The sequence below is a fragment of the Zootoca vivipara genome, chromosome 5 (assembly GCF_963506605.1).
Source record: "Zootoca vivipara chromosome 5, rZooViv1.1, whole genome shotgun sequence".
NCBI classification, from domain to species: domain Eukaryota; kingdom Metazoa; phylum Chordata; class Lepidosauria; order Squamata; family Lacertidae; genus Zootoca; species Zootoca vivipara.
Window position 1 is genome coordinate 73,947,420 of NC_083280.1, and position 17,057 is coordinate 73,964,476.

Consider the following 17,057-nt stretch of genomic DNA (forward strand, 5'->3'; position numbering starts at 1 on the left):
ACCTGTATTTCACCTCAAGTTAAATATATTGTAAACCCTGTTTTTATTGCCACAATCATACGTGTGTTTTTCAAATCAAATATCCACTGTGGTTTTAAAAAAATAAATAAAATAAAAACCAAAAACATTGTCCACAAGTCTTAACACACTTACTGTAAACCCACTTCACGGAAATACATTGTACATCTCTTATAAGGAGCATTTGGAAATAAATTACATGTAGACACGGCTGAGCTATTTTCTTCCTTTCTCTGGAGAAAACTAGTTTTGCCTCTCAACATTGCTAGGACGAGGATTCCTGCAAATGAGGCGTGAAGGTTAGCGGCACCAAAACATGTCCACAAGAAGTGATGGAGAAGAACATTGCAATGGAAGCAGAATCCTTCTACTTGGCAGAACCTAGTGGAATATCGTGCCTAAACTCCTTCGCCAATAATATCCCCGTTGGGTGTGCTGTACTGAGCTCTGCAGACTTTGTATATGAAAGGATCCAAGGGATGGCGAACTGGCAGCTCAGAGACCACATCAAGCCCCTCCCCTCCTAAACTTCCCTACAGGCTATGGGTCTAATCTGGGCCTCTCTGTTATCCCAGCCTGGAGCTGGCGCCACAAAACACGGCATGAAACCACCCTTCTGCTTCCTCTTTGGCCAACATGAGCAGCAGGGCCTGGGGTGTGGTGGGTTTTGTGCCACTCTGATCAGCCCCGTCACTCCCAGAAGGGAATTAGGATTGTTCCCTAAATTGATTTAATAGTGGCGGTTGGGGGGGGGGGTCAGTTGTAATAGGAGAGGGCAATTTTTAATTAATCTGAGAATTATGGGCAATTTTTTTTGAGGGTATTTTGGTTCTGGTGTGTTAACTATTGCCATAGGAATTGCGAGGAGCAAAAAATATGTTATGTTGTCTCCTCTATCAGGTTGCATCCTCTATCAGTTGACAGCCCGATTTATTATGGATTGCCTCCTTCTATAGTTTGTTATTTAAAAGTATGGTTTCAAACTACAAATTTCAGCACCGTATTCTGGGTTGCTTTGCTAAAATTTCATGTTTTGCCAACTCTTCTGGGTAGGAATCAGAACCGTTTGTGGCTGACGAGGGCCAAATACAAACTTTTTTAAAATCTCCACCGGGTTTTGGTATTCCATTTAATGAGAGTTCATAGAATAGCAGCCAACAGCAACTGCAGATACCGCAGAGGAGGAAATGAAACATAGGCATGGGGTGCTTAACTTGTGCCACTTCAGACTGATTACATTCTACCCCAAACAAAAATATGCCCCTCATAGAAAGCAAGTGTCAGGAAGAAGGGATATAGCATTGCTTTGTCTCCAACATGCTAGTTTTCTATGTGAGAAATCTTCTTTTTTAATCAGTAGAGGACCATTCCATCACATGAGCTCCCACCTGCAGTTATAAAATGGTACAGCCTGGGCACAAGTCTACCACCTCAGTGAGAACTAGGCCACAGCTGCCCACACTAAAAACTGTGTAGCCAAGCCTTCCGCAAGCTGATGCTCTCCAGATGTTTCGGACAGCAATGCCCATCCTACGTGACTTTCCCAACACATCTGGAAAGTGCCAAGTTCCCTAAGTTGGGGAAGGCTGCTATCACCTTTGGATTCTGCTGGTAGTGAACTTTGTTCACTAAGGCACCCACAAAGTCGTGAAGACCCTGAGGCCCCACAGCTAGGGTTGCCAGACTCAATAGAAGACAGGACTTCTGTGCCTTTAATTGCCCTGCTCTCTTTTGAGTCTGGAAACCTTAAAGAGAAACCAGCAGACCCTTTGTTTAATTTCCAAGCAAAGGGTCTGCTGGTTTCTCTTTAAGGTTTCCAGACTCAAAAGAGAGCAGGGCAATTAAAGGCACAGAAGTCCTGCCCTCTATTGAGTCTGGCAACCCTACCCACAGCACTCAGAATGAGCAGGGTGAGCCATCAAATGTTGCAAACGAAGCATGTGGATGGTGCCATTATATGGTTAAGTCACTAGGTGGCAGTGGACTTGGTAGTCAGGAGTTTCCCGCTGTTGCTCTGTTCTCGTTGAATAGAGATTACAATCCACCCCACCCCCCATCTAGCTTCAGGGGCTCTTGTGTCTCTAAGCCTTCCACTAAGCCGACTGCAACTCATGTCAGATTCTGCAAAACAGAATTGGCTTGTGGGTCTTATGTTGCCCACGCCTGTTGCAGAAAGTCAAAGTGGACGAATTAACTATTTTGGCCAAACATAACCCACCCCACTTATTTGGAAGTCCTGCGGCTGCTACTGTTAAGGGAGGGCTGTTACTCTATGGAAGAACGATGGCAGTTTATTATCACCCTTCCTTAACCTGGCCTTCCTTAAGAAAGCTAAGAGCAGCTTACCTGTGGCTCCAGCCACTGTCCAGACTGAGACCCACTGCTTTGCCTTAACAGTGTAATGGCATTGTGCGGCCTCGGGCTTTTCTCCTGGGCAAGACGGTGGAGAACTTGACCACACACAGGGCTGCTTGAGGAAAGAGCAAGTTATACGAAGCAAGCGTTTGAGCTTGGACCGAGAACGGCAAAACAAGCCACTCAATGTCATACAGGGGCTCGATTGCTGCATTGTATTATTGATCAAGGGTAAGAAAAGCCACTAGGGGAGTTGTAGACCTAGCGGTGGCCAGTTTCTCTGACTCCCCTGGGACCCGGACCAGACAGACATGAGTTTGAACCCCTCACTCATCTGTAAAGCTCATGGCATGACCTTGAGTCTCTCTCCCTCAGCCCAAACCAGGAGGGCAACACAGAACAACCCTCCCTTATGCTGTCCTGAGCTCCTTGGAGGAAGAGCGAGGTGCAAATACAATATAGCTAAATGGCTGCAGGTGCGCTGACCTTCAAGGCACAAAACTAAGTCACGGTGGTGCTTTGCTGCAGCGCTTTCTGCACCACTGAAGTAGCCATTCAGCTGTATGGAAAAGGAAGTTGAGGGGTGAGTCCTGAGCCTCCATCCTGCTTTAGCTACCCAGAAAAGGCAGTGCTGCTAACCTCCCATTCCTCCCCGCAGCTGGAGGGCATCTGCATTGTCTTCTCCCAGAAGGTGAGTGCAGCAGGGATCAATCACAACAGCTGCCTGTCTAGGCCACTAGCAGAGACCTCCAGATTGCTCCTCCCTGCTTCCTGTTCTAGGTGGTAGTAGGCGGGTGAGGGAGGTGGTTATCCAATCAGATTCCTCCCAGCTGCTTTGTCCTTGCAGAAGTGGCATGGTGCAAGTTGTGCCCTGGCATCAAAGGAAGAACATTCGACTAAGTGCATTTAGGGCTTCCACAAACCGTTTTCTAAATCTATTCCCGACACCATCACTCTCACTAGATAAAGGGATTTATTAAGGTGCCAGGCAGAAGGAATTCTTCCAAACGTAAGCAAGCAAAACAGACTTAGGACGAGTGAAATGCCGGACTCAATTGAAAAGATGCTCTTGGGGGCTTCCGGATTCAGCGCCAGCGTCGATCGGCGGGGTTTCGTCTCGTCTCCGAGACGGCCCGTCTCTGCTAGGAGTGGGGAGGGCAGCGAGAGCAACGCTGCGCCCCTTAGAACCTCGGGAAGGGCGTCCCGAGGGCAATTTGCTCGGCACAGACCCAATCCGGACTCCCCAACTCTTCGGTTAGCTCTAATAAGAGCTCCGGAGCGAGGAGGGTAGAAGTCGCGGGGGCCATTTTGAGCGGCAACGTTATTCTAGCAGGGAGAAGCTTCAAGCCGAAGGCGGAGAGCGCTGGATTCTTCCGAAAATAAAACGATTGGAAAAGACTGTAAGTAACCTCACGATTTGGATTATAAAACAATTTGGTCTGGGAGAGAGGGGAGAAAAGAGGAAGCCACCCCCCCCCCCACGGCAACAAAGAGACAGTAAATAGAAACCCGAAGCCATAAACAGAAGATTTGTAATTCAAAAGGATCCCTCAAAGGCATCAAAGAGAATATCCCCTTTGATGCAGGGTGAAAAGGGGAGAGAGACTGTGGTTTATGACTGCCCTGCAGCAATGAGGTAAAGCTTAAGAAAAACCTTTCTTTCCCTCGGGAGCCGGCAGCCTAGGCAATTCAGTGAGTTGATCAGGATTTATAAGTCAATTTTTACTTCACTTTGTATTTCTGGACTTTGTGGAATTTCTTTTTTGGCTTAAGTGCTTGTGAAATGTGAGTTCGAACTTTATTGTTAACAAGACTTGAAGAATGCAGCCAGCTTGTTAAAATGGAGTCGAGAAAATAAACTGTGATCATATTCCACCCCACGTGATAAGTTTTGACCTTGGCAGGACTGAAATATGTCAACAAAAAAGTGTTCCCCTGAGTTCCAGCGGTCTGTTTTGACCTTAATGTGGGAAACAAGAATAGAGTTATGTCAAGAGGAGACACGACGACAGGAGTTACAGCAGAAATTTCAGGAGGTGATGGCGGAATATGATTTTCTAGGAGATGAAGCTTTTGACACTGAAAAAGAGCAATGTGAGAATGACAATGATGGGGAAGGAAAAGATGAAGATGAGGACTGTGATGATTCAACACAAAATGAAACACACCATGAAAAAAATGATGACTCTACTCTACAAAAAGTTGGATGGAGTGCCCTGTCTTTGAGGGGGGCACGATTGGTATTATTGGAACTCCAGAACGCCCACAGGGAAGAAGGAAAAAATATGCAGAGAAGAGAAGAAATTCAGGGGTCCTGTATGGTGACCTGGATGGCAAGAGACTGTAAACAGGGGGTGGGGTGAAGGGAAAGTGATGTTGTGATTATAAGGATGGATTAACAGGTTTATAACTGGTCTGCTGATTTTGGAATTTGCTGGATTGGGGGGGGTGGAGCCGGTAATCGGGGATGTAAGGTTAAATTGAGAATAGTTATAGTTTTAAAAGTGAATGGATTTTGGAAAATGTGAAAATATGGAGGCTTATAGAGGGAGAAAAAAAAATTAGGCACGGGAAGAGAAAATGGGAGTTTGAATTTTCAGTGATTTGAATACTAGATGAAAATGTTAACAATTGATTTATAAGTTGTATAAGATACAAAGGTGTATTTTTATAAAGTAAGAAACTGTTGCAGATGATAAAAAAGGGATGAAAACCGGGGAAGGGGGGGAGGGGAAGCCCATAAAATATGGTTTTTCAACTATGAATGCAAGAAAAATTTTTCTGTTTTGTATTGTTTTTTTCTTTTTCTTTTTTTTCTTCGCCCTTTCTTTTTCCCCTTTTTTTCCTATTTCTATTTTTCTCTTTTTTTGGTATAACAATAGATGGTTGGATGGATGTCCTCCTGCGTACTGCCCTGGTTTGCTGGAGCTCCCTGGTGGCAGGGGGGGGCTTTGGGGTCAGGGGAGGGGGAGGAGGACAGAAATCCAAGCATAAAATGGACCATTTCTGACTGTTCACAAACATGGGATACTTCTGTGGCAGGGGAGGACCCATGTGGGTGGGTAGGAAGGAGGTGGAAAAGGGGTTTAAGTATGTACCGTTTCTTTGTTTTTTTTGTATTTTGTAAAATTAATAAAAAGTATGTTTAAAAAAAAAAAAAAAAAAGATGCTCTTGGGAAAATAAAGTGCCACATCTACAATCAAAGTCCTGGACATGAGGCAGTTAAATTATTCTATATTTACGTATTTATATCATCTATTAAATATATCATTGCCCAAATGAATAGGGAAATATATTGTGATTTAAGCAATGGGTGGTACCGACGGCACAATCCTAGGCTTGCCTATTCAGAAGGAAATCCTGCCAAGTTTGACAAAATTAAGTCTGCAATCCTAGGCATACTTACCTGGGAGCAAGTCCTGTCAAACTCAGGGGACTGAATTTTGAGCAGACAGGCGAATGATTGTGCTATTAATCTCTATCTGTAGTAGCCCAAAGCTGCCAGATCTTGCATTATGCATTTATAAATAGATTAGGTTTGATACATACATATATCTCTATATCGTATATGGGCTCTTAGTAGAGCTGTTTGCTTTTTTTACTGATTTTTGATTTCGCGTTAACCTTGCGGGAGGCACTGACGGCGTCCCCTTTCTTCTGAGGTCTCCAAACGTCCCTCGAGCAGTCAACAGGTTCATAAAACAATTTAACCGGGTGGGCGCAGGATTTGTCCTCCTTGGCTTTCTTCAAGTGCATCCGTCCTTTCTGAAGAGAGTGAGGTTTCACATCAGGGGTGTTATAGTAACCGTGTTGGTTTCCTCGGCTGCTGCTGAGGCGAAGAAAAGGGGTCAGATTTAACAGAGAGAGCCCAGGAACAAGAGATACACAATTAAACAGCAACACATTGTACGAAATATTTTGTATTAAGGGTATGAAATAACATACATACAGGCATCTGGGTTTCTTGCTGGGTGACATATCTGTAAACTAAAACATACACGCTCGTTATTCAGATTGACATGACATATGGAAATAGCTCATTTTTATTCATTTATTCACTGACTTATCAACGTTAGATACATAGACAAATGCAAAAAACAAACAAGCTCTTCCTAGCAGCAAAGACAACCGAGGTCTCTTTGGTCCTGGGTCCCCCCAACCTGTGCAGATCATCATATAAAGGCCTATAATCAGAAATGTGTGTAGCTTTGTGTTAAATAATAAATTTATATTCTGCTATTCAAATTTTGCACTGACTGGCTGAACTCTGCAGCTTTTGTCTTGCAACCTGAATCTTTACTTAAAAGTTCAATGGGGCTTGCTTCCAGGAATGAAAGCACTGCATTTCATCCTAAACTATGCAAAATGAGCAAACATTAGTTATTTTGCACCTGTGATGTTTCCTATTTTGCATTATCTACCCAGGTCTTCCTATTCATGTGGCAGAGCCAAAAAGTTATATGGGGCCTGAAGCTGAAAACTCTTGATTTCTGGAACTCTCTCTCAGCTACTTCTGTGCAGGCATAACCCACGTTTGTCCAAACTTTTATTTGAAACCATAAGAACTAGAAACTCTTTTTAAAATAAAAATAAAAACTAGGTTCTCACAATGGTGAGGACTATTTCCTGTGCTTCCAAGAAATTCTCCCTCCCTCTCTTTCTTTCTCTATCTCTCCCTCACACATACACAAATAAACACACACAACCTGCCTGTACTCAAAGCTTATATGTTGCAACAGGAGGGGAAATGGCCAGAAGGAAGCTACAAACAGTTTTAACCCACAGTCTCTGTTTAATCCAGTCCTTTGCCTGCCACAAGGTCATGAATTTTAATTTTCTGGCGTGCCTTTTAGATGTGTTGTACAACTAGTCCAATAAAAGATATCACTTTTCTTATTTCAATAACAGCTTTCAGGGCATTTACCTCTGAGAAGCTTTTCATTTGCTATTTTGCGTCTCCTGAACAAATTAGCAGCCACGGCTCATTTGCAGCCGTGTGACTATACCAAGCAGAGCGTGCGTGCACCCTCAATTATCACGTTTCCTTGTTTATGCTTGTTTATTGCTACCTTTTTTAAAAAAAAAAAAGGGTGTGTGTGTGTGTCTGATGCTCAAGAAGAAATTCGAGCCGCGAACTGACATTTTTTCAGAGACTCAATGGAGGTATGATAAGAGTTATCATTGCCTGCAGGTACACATGCTCATTTCCCATCCCACAGTTGTCCCTGATTAAACAGACTTTTCTCATATTTGAAGCATTACCTTTTTTTTAACCAGAAACCATGATGGGAGCTTAGATGGCTTTCTAAGATGGCTGGACAAATTCATGGAGGATAAAGCTATCAATGTCCTGTTTGTGGGCATCTGGTTGGCCACCGTGGGCAGGGGCAGCCCAAGGCATTTTGCCGCCTGAGGTGAAAGACAAGATGGTGCCTCCCTGCATTCCATGTACCAAAGCTGATTGGGCTGGTAGTCTAATCTTACTTCATCACCAGGACAGCATCCTCCACTGCACCTGAATACACCTGACTTAACTTAAGGTTTCAGGGTAGACCCACACCTCATTGCTGCTGTCAATCCTTCATCATCTGCCGCCTGAGGCACCACTTTTCCTAATGGCAGGGCCGGCCCTGAATGTGGAAAACATGATGCTAAGCTACATAGGCATTTGGTCTGATCCAGCAGGATGCTTCTTATGAGATATGTGTGTGTGTGTGTGAACGTATACACATAGGCAACAATAGCTCTATCTTGAATTGCAACCCAAGGATGAAAGATGTACTTTCAAAGGCTAAGGAGTAAACCCTACACAAATCTGCAGTGGAGTCTCTAAGATGGCGCCTTGTACGCCTCTTTCCAGCAACTCTTGCAGCCAAGCTGGTGCACAAAGTATAGCTTCGTTTTCCTTTGGACCACACCAGCAAAGCTGAGAGGGGGGGTCTTGTCATCTGGGCAGTGGCTTGACCCCCAGAAGCACACTCCATTGTCTCTCGAGACAGATGCCAAACTGAACAAACAATATAGCAGAAATTGCCAGAGCAACCCCTGCTCCACTAGAACAAGTGCTTGGATCAGCCTTGGGGGCACCCTAGATGTTATGGACTACAATTCCCATCAGTCCCACTTCCTTCCTGTTCAGGTCTAATGAAAGAACACCCTCCCCCTCATTTTTTGCCTACCACATATTCATGGACATCGCTGTAGCTGCCCACAATCTGCTGATTCTGGTAGTACTCCAATTGCTTTTCTGCCAGATCCACCCGCTGCAGGAGATTCTCAATGAAACGCTGGAGCCTGGCTTTGCCGCGAAGCTCCTTCTCAGCAGCTTCCTCCAGGAAGTGATTAAACGTAACGACTTCTCTGAAACGACAAAAGTGCAGCTCTGCTGGAATTTGGAAGAACACTGGCGTTTCCTCCCTTTTGCTAGAGAGCAGCAGGAAAGAACGGAGGGATACTACTTTTTAATTTAGGGGCATTCTTGCCTGTGCTATGAATATATTCAGTGCCTGGTGAACTGTTGACCTTCCCAGAACCACTTGCACATAGCCAAATAAGCGAACAACACTGGTGCTGGGGAGCATCCTTTAGAAAGAACTTCTGTTTGAAGGGCTGTCTGGTTTAAAGATAAAGGCCTTGAAGTTGCCATCAACAGTAAGCAACTGGGCCACGGACCGAGCAGACACACAAGCTCACCTGGTCTCAGTCTTCTCCAGTACAGTATGGTGAAACTTACCATGTTTTTATTTCAGTTAAAGTCCTTGTTTCTAAATACACATCCATACAGATATATTGACATATGCAAATAATATGCAAATATCCGTTCTTTTGAGTGTTAGAGGCATTTCCTTTGGAGGGGGGGCGATAACCTTAATGCGTCTAGAAATAACAATAAATTGATGGGCCTTTTCAGACAATAAAAAGCTTATTTATTTTGTGCCACAATAATTTGCCCCCTGTTTGAAAACGGGAAATACAACCTCCAGCACCTGAGAGGCATCTAAGCCTGCACTGAGAGTTTTCCCATTCCAGAGGGATGGGAATGGGAATTGCTTTTCCTGCTGAATTTTGTGGAATCTGAATGCTTAAATGTGCATGGAAAGTCTAGAATGGGGCCTTTGATTATTATTTCTTGAAGTGAGAGGTGGTTTCAAAGAATTTTATGATGACATTATGCAGTTGTTTAGAGTGTGAGCATCATTAGCAAAAGCTGAACCAAGTAAGAAGTGCAACAATGAGAACCCAATGAATCAACAAAATCCATTCCAAGTGTTCAGCAATATCTTGATTCCTCTTTTAGAGAATTAGTAGGAGGTTCAGCAACAAAATCTAGCTGAAGTTAATAAGCATTCCCACTAGAATGCAAAACCGAACAAAAACCCCATTATGTCTTGAAGAACATAACCAAGAACATACTCAAGCCACATTTGCACCATACATTTAAAGCACTATAATACCACTTGAAACACTCATGGATCCCCCCAAAGAATTCTGGGAGCTGTAGGCTGTTAGATACTGAGAGCTGTTAGGAGACTCCTATTCACCTCCCAGAGTTGTAATTCTCATGAGTGCTTTAACAATCAATCCCTCTTCCTAGGGAACTCTGGAAACTGTAGTTCTGGGAAGGGAACAGGGGTTCCTAACAACTCTCAGCACCTTTAACATACTACAGTTCCCAAAATTCTTTGTGGGGAAGGCTGCTTAAAGTGGTATCACAGTGCTTTAAATGTGTTGTGGGAATGCGGCCTCAGTATGGTAGAAGAGATCCCTCTGAAAGACAGTTTTCCTTTTAAAAGGGGGGCTGGTGATTGGGTGATTGATTGATTGATTGATTGATTGATGTGTTTGTGTGTGTGTGTTAATACTGATCTTTGCAGTGCTATATGGAAGAAAAAATGAAAATTGACATTCTGTTTTGTAGCAATCCCAGAATGCACGCACAGACACCCAAGAGACCAATTTGCTTGGTGCAGAACTGACTTCTCTGTACCCTCACTGGGCAAATATGCCAGTAAATATGCCAGTTGTTCATAGACAGCCAAACCATGCATATACAACTGAATGCGCAAATCTTTTTTCCTGCCTTTCTCCCTCCTGTCCTATGTTGAACAGTAATCTCTCCAAAGGTTGGGAATGTATTTTGCTGACTGTAAGCTGCTTTGAGAGTGGCTGAGTGAGTGGTGGGGAAATGGCATATAAATACAATAATAGTGATAACTATTATTTATTTATCTGTCCAAAGGCCCACATATGTTGCTGCCACAATATAAAGGACTTCACTAGCATTCCCATTTGTTGCCATTCTTTGTTCTTATCTCAGCTGCACTCTATCTATCTTAGGCTGTTGGTTTCAACTCCCTCTTGCTCTTTTCAAGGCCTGTGACAAAAGAAGAACTTGGCTCCAGCCTTATGCAATGCATTCTGGGATGTCGTATCCACACAACAAGCTGTTAGGAGCGGATCTGCCTGGGTTTTGGATTCTCCATGGGTTTCCTCACAGAGGGCAGTCCCAAAACACCAGTGCAGTGCTCAGCAAGCACAAGGCAGGCAACCAAAGGCCAAAAGGGAATAAATAACCTTCATGGTACACAGTTTGCTCAGCTTCATGAGTTTGCAGCATTCCCTGAGAAGAGAAACATATTGACTTCTTCTTCTCTTGTCCCCTGCAGGACTTTGTATGAAAAACAAGGGCCATTCTTGACTTTAACACGTTAAGTGTGGGGAACCTCTGGCCCTCCTGATGTTCTTGGACTACAATTTCCATCATCCCTGACAGTTGGCCATGCTGACTAGGCCTGATGGGAATTGGAGTCCAGCAACCTCTGAAGGCCCACGTCTTCAATTGAGGTAAACTGGGAAGAGGATGGAGAACTCCAATATAAAATTTAAAAATCAGGTTGGCTCTAGGCGTGTGTGGAAACTCATTCTGGTTGGTTGGTTTTTCATGATGCTATATAATATATATTATGTTGTACCCTGCGCTGGTATTGGTACTAATGGAGGGCAAGCTAGAAATTTGTTAAATGAATAAAGAACACCCCCTCAAAAAAGGAAACTAATACAGATTTTTGAGCTTTAGTTGGCATAACATGTATTAGAAATGTGAATCCTTTTACTTTCCCAGCAAAAAGCTCCCTAACCTATTTTTTCTGCAATTTGTCAGGCTTATCCACCTGTGAATTCCATCCACTTTGGCCAAAAGAGGGGGGATTTATGGACCTTTTTAGATTCCCCCATTATAGTGAATGGGGCACACACAGCTTCACTTTATAGAGTGGCTCAGAGCATAAAGCATAAATCAAAGCAGAGAGAGCACAGTGTGAAGTATACTGGGATTTTTAAAATAGCACAGGTATCTTGGAGACCGTGAACGTCCCTAGTATTGCGTATAGAACTGCAGCCTAACTTACTAGTTGGCACGTTTAGAATTGCTGCCTTAAATGTCTGAGCTATAGGCCTAGCTAATTTTAACAACAGCAGCACTGTACATTTAATTTGAAAATATTAAGGTATTTTGAACTGCTTGAAGGATGTCTAAGAATGCTAACCGAGACTGCAGTCTTTCAACCATTTTCTCCATATTCCTTCTACTGGTGTTGATGAGGAACATCAGAGAGTGGGCAATCTGAGGACTGCAGTCTTAAGTAGTTCATATATAAATAATGTATCGGCAATTACTACATTTTTAATGAATGCAACATGAAAGTATTTTTAGATGAGCTGGAACTGCCAAAATATATTCGGTATCTGCTATGAAAGCCAGCAGGAAACCAGATTATGACTCCTTCCAAGAGACAATCCCATCAAATGCTGTTTGCACCACTTACTTTCCAATGAACTAAGGATGGGGAGGGGATACTTGGAAACAAGGCATTTACGTCTTTACCCCCAGTTCTGAAGCTAAAGCACATACCCTTATTCAGAGTAGCACCTTCCTATATAAGTAATCTTACCAGATGCCATGAGAGCATAAATGTCTTTACCCTTATTGCATGGCTTGTTTAAAAGATCCATCTAATAAATTTGGATTGCTTGGATGATGCACGAATTAGTATACCCTGATGCGTGCCTTCTTTGCATCTAAAAATCAATGGGTCTAGGCTTCAAGGCAGAAATTGTATGCTTTCTAAAGAAGCTAGGTGCCCACTGTGTTGTGGGCTGGCTAGAAAGGCCGCATTTGACCTCCTGGGCCTGAGGTTCCCCCTCCCTGTCCTCCTTCTCCCCATCCTCCCACTTACTCTTCCTTCCTGTTGAGCTCCTTCTCTGACTCCGTAAGCCGCTGCTTCAGCACCGCAATCATCTCAACCGCCACGTCCACTTGCCTGTTGAGGGCCCTCTCCCGCCTCTGGACTTCCTGCTTCTTCTGAGTAAGCTGCACAAAAGCTGCCCGAACCTCCAAGAGCTCGGCCGTCTTTTGGGACAGCTCTTTGGTAAGCTTGTCGATCCTCTTCTCGATCGTTTTGTCCACCGCCTCCACCATCCGGTTGAACTTCTCTCTCACGTGGGCCTCGAACGAGGCTTTCGAGTCACTTGTCGCCAACCCTGGCTTAGAAATCGGCTCGTCGACGGATTCCCCTGACGTGTAATTTGACCCCAGAGACGCAGGCCTTTCCGCCTCCGCCTCCAGTGGCTTCCTGTTCTTGGTGTTCTCCTGGGCCGTGTAGCAGAAGTTCAGATAGGACGTCTTTGGTTTCATTACACTGGTGCCGTCGCCAAGCATCCCTGGCGTCAGGGGCTCGGAAGAAGAGATCAGGTCTGCGTCTCTGAGGGAAGAAAAGAGGTTGCATTTTGTCAGAAGGCTCCGATCTTCGTAACTGTGGCTGTATTCCAGATGGGCTCTCAAGGAGGACAGGGTCCTGAATCTGGTGCGGTCCCCGCATCGTGGGCAACGGAACGGCATGCAGACGCTGACATTTTCAAACGACTCCTGCCAGGGGTATCTGCTTTCTTCAAAAGCGTTCTGTTGCATTACTTTCCAGATCCTAAAAGAAAGAGAATCGTAGAATCGTAGAATCTGGAAGGGACCCTCAGCATCATCTAGTCCACCCCCCTGCATCGTATCAGGTTTCATAGTCTCCACTCCCATCGTTCAGCCCGGACACTGAGGTCCAGCTCTGAGGGCCTTCTGGAGGCTCCCTCACTGCAAGAAGTAAGGTTACAGGGAACCAGGCAGAGGGCCTTCTTGGTAGTGGTGCCCACAATTTGGAACGCCCTCACATCAGATGTCAAGGAAATAAACAACTACCTGATGTTTAGAAGACATCTGAAGGCAGCCCTGTTTAAGGAAGTTTTTAATGTTTGATGCTTTACCATGTTTTTAATATTCTGTTGGGAGTCACCCAGAGTGGCTGGAGAAACCCAGCCAGATTGGTGGCGTATAAATATATTATTATTATTATTATTAGGTCTGCATCCCAATATAGCTGTAAGTCAAAGGGTTTGGAACTCTACACGGAACATTTCTGAATTCTGCGCCTAGGAAATTCCCATTTCAGGGGAGGAAACAGAAGACACTGCCTTCTACCATTGGTCCATTCCAGCTCAGTACAGACTACACCATCCGGCAGCAGTTTTGGGCAGAACGTGTTCCCAGCCCTCCATTTAAACAGGGATTGAGCATGCTTCCTCCTGCATGCAAAGCACATGCTCTGCAACTGAGCTAGAGGGAATCAGTTATGCAGATCCATGATATTTGCATACATTTATTTCCTCTCCCTAGCTGAAGTCAGCGCTAAGATTTGAGCTTATTTTCAGAATTTGGGGGCTAGAATGAGGCTTGAGAAAGAGAAGGGAGTGCAGGAAGAGACAATGGTAGGGGTGGAATCAGCACAGCACAGTGGGAGCACATCTGCTGGGCATGCAGAAGGTCCGAGACTCAACTGCTGGTTACAAACATCTCGGAGCAACACTGGAACAACACCTAAGAGGCATTTGCTGCTCAAAGTAGAGAAAATTGAAGCAGGCCCAGATGGACTCAATGTACACTTACTTACGGTAAGCTTCATCAAACCCATTGGGACTTAGGTAAAGGTAAAGGGGCCCCTGACCATCAAGTCCAGTCGTGTTCGACTCTGGGGTTGTGGCGCTCATCTCGTTCTATAGACCGAGGGAGCCGGCATTTGTCCGCAGACAGCTTCCGGGTCATGTGGCCAGCATGACAAAGCTGCTTCTGGCGAACCAGAGCAGCGCACGGAAACGCCGTTTACCTTCCCGCCGGAGCGGTCCCTATTTATCTACTTGCACTTTGATGTGCTTTCGAACTGCTAGGTGGGCAGGAGCTGGGACCGAGCAACGGGAGCTCACCCCGTTGCAGGGATTCGAACCGCCGACCTTCTGATCAGCAAGCCCTAGACTCTCTGGTTTAACCCACAGCGCCACTTCTGAGTAAATGTGCATAGGTTCAAGCTGCAATTGCATAACTCAGCGTAAGGTGCCTTTCGAGATCTCTAATGGGATGGAAGGAGGGCTGCATGTTCTCTCAACAGAGAGTAGGTTCTTTATAGAGCTAAGTACCCTGAAGGAGCTCAATAAATGTTAGGGAGCAGGAGACTTCTGAGACTCCTGGAAATTCCTTGCAGCACCTTTCTGCATTTTGGAGCCTTTCTCCATTACCGGTAAAAGAAATGGCACCCTTAATTTTTTTTAAAAGGGAAATAGCAGCACAGGGTAAAGTCTCTGAGCTTCCCAAAAGACTAGCAGGAAATGAGTGCAATAAGGATGACAACCTTTCAAGATGCTGAATAAGTTACCACATTTCAGGATGGTTTTATGGGTTGTTGTTTTTTTTAGTGTCAACCACCCTGAGCCTTGGATGAACATAACAACAGCAATTTCATGCTAGGCAACTTGGTCGCATGGCAGTGTGCATTCATAGACCTTCAGCTGTCAGCGTGTTTCCGGGATGTGGGCATGACTCACTTAAAGTTAAGCACTTTTCAAGCCTCATTGATTTTGGTGGGAGAGTTAAGCATCTGCTTAATGCTTCCACTTTGCTGTGCTCTTTACTGGTGTACTGTGCTGATTTGTCATAGGTGAGGAGGAAGGACCTTAGCTCAGTGGGACAGAACAACTGTCTTAGATTCAGAAGGTCGCAGGTTCAATCCCTGGTGTCTCCTCTATGAAACCATGAAGAGCTGCTGCCAGTCAGAGTAGACAACAGCAAGCTAGATGGACTGATCGTCTGACTCAATATAAGGCAGCTTCCGATATCCTGACATACCCATAGAAATAAATGAGACTGAAAGGTGCTTAACTTTGGATGGCGCCATTTACTTGCACATGCATTTACTTGCGCATGCATTTACTTGCGCAAACCAAGCCTTGTGTGGGACATGCAAATCAAGCTCGGTGTGAAAACAGGTTTGGGAAATTAAACTGGTCGCCTTCAGATTTCAGCACAGCAACAAGAAGTCATCGGAAATCTGATTTGCAAGTCACTTTGAGGCCTCCTCCACATCAAAACCACAAACCCTGTTCATTAATCATAATCATAATTATTGAGTACCTAGAAAACTAGGGCCTGCAAGGGATGCTGGAGAATTTTGGGAAAAGATAAAATCCTATATTTACAAATCTTCCTTGCAAGCTTGCTTTCTATTGGATGTGTCCTTTCGTAAGCATTGTGATATTGATATATCTGGGTCAAATGATGAGGCTTTCTATATTAGTCAAGTTGGGCAACAGACAGCGAAATATTCCATTCCTCCTCCTCTTCCTCCTTATCTTTGGCAAATCAACACCGCACACCACAGCACAGAGCACACACCAAGGTGAAAGGAAGCTGAGTGCAGGCAATCTGCAGATGGGGGGGGGGGGTAGAGAGAGAGAGAGAGACGTGGGGAGTCTGGATGTGCGCGCGTGTGCTTTACAGTGAAGATCAAAAGGGATGCTGGCATTGGGAACAGCGGGGAGAGGACGGCAGAGACGCAGCCTGGCACTGCACAGAGCAGAAGGGGGGTGACCCGCATCTGTGGAGGACGGAGAAAAGCTGGCCACTATGCAAAAAGATGTCTGCAGCGAAGCGGCTTTACTGAAAGCCACAGCCAGCGGTTCCTGCACGATTTGGGAGGTTTTGCAGCCTGGCAGGGGATGCCTGCCTGCCTGCTTGCCTGTCTCTGGCCCAAGTCTCCAATGCACCTTGGGCCACCTGCATCGGGATCCTTCCCGGCCCCCTTGCGCCCTCCTTCCCTCCCGCCCCCCAGTGCGCCCCCGGCTCTCCCCGGGCTCCAGGCTGTGGCGCAGAGCGCAGCGCTTACCTGACTTGTTGCTGTGGCGGCGGCGGCGGCGGCGGCTGCCAGCGGTGCTGATGCTGCGGGGAAAAGCCGTTTTCAGCAAAGCCGTAAATCACGCCGAAGCCGGCGCGGTCACACCCCTCGCCCACTCATTCACACCCACTGAGGAGGATGGCGAGGAGAGAGGCCTGCCTGGGTAGAGGCTGGAGAGCAGCGCAGAGATCCACGGGGAGAGAGGGAGGGAGGGATCCTGAAATATCCCACTGGAGGAGGAAAGGAGAGGAAAGCAAATGGGGGGAGGAGGACGCTGATGAAAAGGCGGAGTAAAAGGGACTAGGATCACAGGAAAAGCTTATGCATGTCACTTCTAAGTCCTGCTGTGCTCAGAGGGGCTTGTTGTTGTTTAGTCGTTTAGTCGTGTCCGACTCTTCGTGACCCCATGGACCATAGCACGC

The 17,057-nt window shown here is 45.4% G+C and overlaps 1 protein-coding gene across 1 annotated transcript; it reads right to left on the reverse strand.

Moving 5' to 3' along the window:
• Positions 1 to 5,540: 5,540 nt before the first annotated feature.
• Positions 5,541 to 16,810, reverse strand: ZNF365 (zinc finger protein 365). The gene is made up of 5 exons (XM_035138066.2): positions 16,627 to 16,810; positions 12,610 to 13,353; positions 8,554 to 8,734; positions 6,324 to 6,361; positions 5,541 to 6,200 (listed from the first exon to the last, which is right to left on the reverse strand). The coding sequence occupies exons 2-5, from the start codon at positions 13,338 to 13,340 to the stop codon at positions 5,951 to 5,953; spliced, it is 1,200 nt and encodes a 399-aa protein (XP_034993957.2). The 5' UTR covers positions 13,341 to 13,353; positions 16,627 to 16,810; the 3' UTR covers positions 5,541 to 5,950.
• Between the last annotated feature and the right edge of the window lie 247 nt (positions 16,811 to 17,057).